We start from the raw sequence: 2532 nt of genomic DNA, 5'->3' as shown, positions 1-2532 counted from the left end.
CCCCCGGGTCCCCCACAGCCCCCCAGGGTCACCCACAGCCCCCCAAGCCATCCCGGGGTCCCCCCTTCCCCCTCCGCACCCCACAATCCCCCGTCCTCCCCCGCGGTGGGTGCGGGGCGGTTTGGGGGGGCCCTGCCCCTCCCCCTCCCCCTCCCCCTCCCTGGGAAGTCCTTGAGGGGCCACATTTGGTCCCATAACCATTAACCAGCCCCGGGGGGGCAGGGGGGCGGATTTGGGGGTCTCAACACCCGGGGAGTGTCAAATTCGGCGGGAGGGGGGGGCAGCCCCCAAATCACCCCTCGGGGGCAGAGCCGGGGGTTACTGGGGGGTTGGGGGGGAGCCACCCCCAAAACAGCCCGGGGGGGTCCCCCCCCCCCTCCTCGAGGCCACATCGTGACCTCGGGGCATTATCGCGGCGATAGCGGCGACTTCATAAGGGGGGGTCGGGCCGGAGGGGGCCCCAAATGGCGACGTGGCTGCTCCTGGTGCTGCTCGTGACCCCCGGGGGGGTCCTCCCTGCCCCGAGGGGGGGGCCCGAACCCCGGGGGGGTCCCGAACCCCTCTCGGCCGTGTCGGACCCAGAGCCCCGGGGGGGTCCTGAGCTCTGGGGGGGTCCCGAGCCCCTCTCGGCCGTGTCGGACCAGGAGCTCCGGGATCTCTCCGAGCGGCTCCTCGCGGCCGATTCGAACCGGGCGGGGCCGGGGCAGCTCGAGCTGAACCTGCAGAGCCCCGAGGGCGACTCCGGGAGCCAGAGGTGAGGGGAGAACGGGGGGGCTTCCTGCGTCTGCCGTGTGTGACCCCCAGCCCTCCAGCCCGACCCGGCTGCCTGTCCTGCTCTGCAACTCATCCCACATCCACAACCCACCCCCCTATCCCATCCCTCCATCCCAAACCCTCCTGTCCCCATCCCTCCATCCCAAACCCTCCTATCTCGTTCCCATCCCTCCATCCCAAACTTTCCTGTCCCAATCCCATCCCTTGATCCCACCTGTCTACATCCCTGTCCCTCTATCCCATCCCAATCCCGTGTCTCCATCCTCATTCCCACATCCCAAACCCACATTCCTCCATCCCTCCCTCCTGATCCCACATCCCTTGACCCCAAAACTCCATCCCCCCGTCTCCATCCCATCCCACACCTCCATTCCCCGTCTCCATCCCATCCCCACATCCCTGGTCCTGTGTGTCTCCATCCCACGCTTCCCACCCCATCCCGTGGTTCTCCAGCCTCATCCCTCCATCCCAAATCCGTGTCCCTCCATCCCAAATCCATGTCCCTCCACCCCACAACGTCTCCATCCACCCCCATCCCAACCCCATATCCCTCCTTCCCAAATCCGTGTCCCTCCACCCCCATCCCAACTCCGCCTCCCTCCCTCCCCCTCATCCCCGCGGGTTTCCATGCCGCATTCCCAGCCCGCTCCCCCATTCCAGGCTGTTTTCCTACGTGTCCCCGGCGCTGCTCTCCCGCCCCACGTTTTCTCGGCTCCTGGCGCTCCTGGACAATTACGAGCCGCAGACGGGGCTGGCGGAGGCGGTGACGGACGAGGAGCGGCGGGAGGAGCGGGAATTCCTGGAGGCCGCGCTGGACACTCCGGTCCTGGCGCTGCTGGAGAACTTCGTGCTCAGCAAGGGTGGGGCCCAGGGGACCCCCGGCCCCGGAATGTCCCCAATGTGTCCCCGAAATGTCCCCAGTGTGTCCCCGGAACGTCCCCGCTGTGTCCACCCCCGTCCCCCTGCACTGTCCCCAGGGCTAAACTCCCCATCCCCATGTCCCACCCCCTTCCCACGGCGGTCCCCGTAATGTCCCCTCGCTGTCCCCAGGGCTGTGTCCCCTGTCCCCACATCCCCCTGTGATGTCCCCACACTGTCCCCACCCTGTCCCCAGGGCTGTGTCCCCTGTCCCTGTGATGTCCCCTGTCCCTGTGATGTCCCCTGTCCTCACACTGTCCCTGTGATGTCCCCACACTGTCCCCTGGCTGTCCCCAGAGCTGTGTCCCCTGTCCCCTTGATGATCCCTTGCTGTCCCCAGGGCTGTCCCCACACTGTCCCCAGGGCTGTGTCCTCTGCCCCCACACTGTCCCCTGTCCCTGTGATGTCCCCACACTGTCCCCTGGCTGTCCCCAGGTCTGTACCCCTCTGCCCAGTCCTTCCGGGCCGACCTTCACTCCATGTGGTTCGGGCTCTACTCGCGCTCGGGAGGGAAAGTTCTGGATTCCTCCGGCTTCGAGCACGTGTTCCATGGTGAGGGGACACTGGGGGGATGGGGGGGGAAATGGGGGGCAAGGGGGGGGGGGGGGGGGGGGGGGGGGGGGGGGTTGGGGGGCTGGGGGGACACAACAAGGGTGGGGACATTGGAACAGTGACCGAGTGGACAGGGGGACACTGTGGGGACAGGGGTATCACTGTGGGGATGGGGGGAAACTGTGGGGACAGGGGGGACACTGGGGGACAGGGGGCACACTGTGGGGACAGGGGTCACTATGGGGACAGGGGGACACTATGGGGACAGGGGTGTCACTGTGGGGACAG

General features: G+C 67.6%; 1 protein-coding gene across 1 annotated transcript in view; it reads left to right on the top strand.

Annotated features, from left to right (window-relative positions):
• Positions 1-464: 464 nt before the first annotated feature.
• Positions 465-2532, top strand: part of LOC113941793 (poly(U)-specific endoribonuclease-C-like) — a gene marked incomplete at its 3' end in the record, with an annotated part of 2610 nt that continues 542 nt past the window's right edge. The window contains exons 1-3 of the mRNA XM_027632935.1: positions 465-754; positions 1435-1634; positions 2128-2244. Of these exons, the coding sequence (XP_027488736.1) occupies positions 465-754; positions 1435-1634; positions 2128-2244 (607 nt within the window). The remainder of the gene's footprint in view (positions 755-1434; positions 1635-2127; positions 2245-2532) is intronic.

The sequence above is a fragment of the Corapipo altera genome, unplaced genomic scaffold (assembly GCF_003945725.1).
Source record: "Corapipo altera isolate COAL_440 unplaced genomic scaffold, ASM394572v1 60113, whole genome shotgun sequence".
Classification (NCBI taxonomy): Eukaryota; Metazoa; Chordata; class Aves; order Passeriformes; family Pipridae; genus Corapipo; species Corapipo altera.
The sequence above is the reverse complement of the archived record's forward strand: the minus strand, read 5'-3'. Positions and strand labels throughout refer to the sequence as shown.